Source organism: Callospermophilus lateralis, chromosome 2 (assembly GCF_048772815.1).
Source record: "Callospermophilus lateralis isolate mCalLat2 chromosome 2, mCalLat2.hap1, whole genome shotgun sequence".
Classification (NCBI taxonomy): Eukaryota; Metazoa; Chordata; class Mammalia; order Rodentia; family Sciuridae; genus Callospermophilus; species Callospermophilus lateralis.
In genome coordinates this window covers 11,766,920-11,768,722 of record NC_135306.1, presented here as the reverse complement: position 1 = coordinate 11,768,722, position 1,803 = coordinate 11,766,920, and the positions used below count along the sequence as shown (strand labels likewise).

The window sequence follows — 1,803 nt, the reverse complement described above, 5'->3', positions numbered from 1 at the left end:
ACACACACACCCCTCTTGATAAATTTCTAATAAATACACACTCCTATATATATATCAGATTCAACTTTTGCAATCCTTCAAAACTGATAGTTTTCCTAATAAAAGAGAAAGAGGAGAGGGGAGACTGATTTAGAAAGGTTCTTCCTAGCCAAACTCCAGTTCAACCTCATTGAGGAGGTCTACAGGACAACTTACTAGATAACTGAAAGAAAACTCACTCCCAGCAACATCTCCTTTATCATCTTACAGAATTCTCCCCTCTTGACATGTTTATATGCCTGACACCAAGAGACACCACTGTATCTCTGTGATCTTTAAGAAAATCACAGAAAACAGATGAAAGGCCTTAAATACTACAAATTTTTGAAGTCTATACACATGTGACCAATGTTTTTCACAAATTGTTCTACTTTGAATGGAAGTAAAAAACCAAAGCTCCATCTCTGACTTCCTGCTCCTGGGCTTCTCTGAGCACCCAGAGCAGCAACCTCTTCTGTTTGGGCTCTTCCTGGGCATGTACCTGGTCACCCTGCTGGGCAACCTGCTCATCATCCTGGCCATTGGCTCTGACCCGCACCTCCACACACCCATGTACTTCTTCCTGGCCAACCTGTCCTTCATTGATACCTGCTTCACCTGCACCATCGTCCCCAAGGTGCTGGTGAACATCCACACGCAGCAGCACACCATCTCCCACACTGGGTGCCTCCTGCAGATGTACTTCTTTATGACATTGACCTTACTGGATGACTTCCTGCTGGCCGTCATGGCCTATGACCGCTACGTGGCCATCTGCCTGCCTCTGCACTACACCATGGTCATGCATCCCCAGTGTTGCCTGCTGCTGGTGGCCATGTCCTGGCTTTGCTCCAACCTCCTGGCCTTTTCCCTCACTCTCCAGATGGCTCAGCTCTCCTTCTGTGCCTCCCGCTCCATCCCACATTTCTTCTGTGATGTACCCCCACTCCTCAAGCTTGCCTGTTCAGACACCCATACCTTTCAGGTCACAATGTTAACTGAAGCAATTCTCTCAGGTATTATACCTCTCACCTGCATCCTGGTCTCTTACACCCACATCATGCACACCATCCTCAGGATTCCCTCTGCTGGGAGGAAGCACAAAGTCTTCTCCACCTGTGGCTCTCACCTGACAGTGGTCACCGTATTCTATGGAACCCTCTTCCTGGTGTATTTTCAGCCCTCATCCTCCTATTCAGCAGATTTTGGAGTGGTGGCATCTGTGATATACACAATGGTCACCCCCATGCTGAACCCCTTTATCTACAGCCTGAGGAACAGGCATGTGAAGGGGGCTTTGTGGAAACTGTTTAGCTTGGGAAAATGCTGGACTCAGGAAAGGGCACTTCCACAGAGTAGAAGCCTTGGCTCTTCAAAATGTATTTATAACTGAACCCCTCTATAACAATCTTTGAAGAACTCAAATTCAAGTCAGGATTGACGCTCAGCATCACAAACAGGTTTAATCAGTGAAGGACGCCTGACTTGGCAAACCTGGAATAAGATCAACTGATCAAGGAGAGAGCTACATCCTGGAGAGAAGGAGGCTAGCAATCCCTTCACGGTGACTTAATTGATGGGTTCAGGTATCCAATCAGATTCCAATCAGAGGGTGGGAACCACCAAAAGAATGGGACCAGACAGAATTTAGCTTCCTTCTGGAAGTTCAGTTAACAACTCAGTCCATGATGGAAGTCTCTCCAAGAGATAAGGAATGCTGACAAAATCTGACACGTGTCAAGTATTCTGAGTCTCGGGAGCCACTTCCAAGTCCAGCTGTGGAAG

At 47.0% G+C, this 1,803-nt stretch overlaps 1 protein-coding gene across 1 annotated transcript; it reads left to right on the top strand.

The window, feature by feature from the left end:
• Positions 1–415: 415 nt before the first annotated feature.
• Positions 416–1,411, top strand: LOC143385257 (olfactory receptor 1G1-like). Its single transcript, XM_076840651.1, has one exon. It carries the CDS (start codon positions 416–418, stop codon positions 1,409–1,411), a length of 996 nt encoding a protein of 331 aa, XP_076696766.1.
• The last annotated feature ends 392 nt before the right edge of the window (positions 1,412–1,803 follow it).

What these genes read in the sequence shown, in the direction of transcription:
- LOC143385257 (XM_076840651.1), top strand. Translation starts at nt 416, where the DNA reads ATGGAAGTAAAAAACCAAAGCTCCATCTCTGACTTCCTGCTCCTGGGC.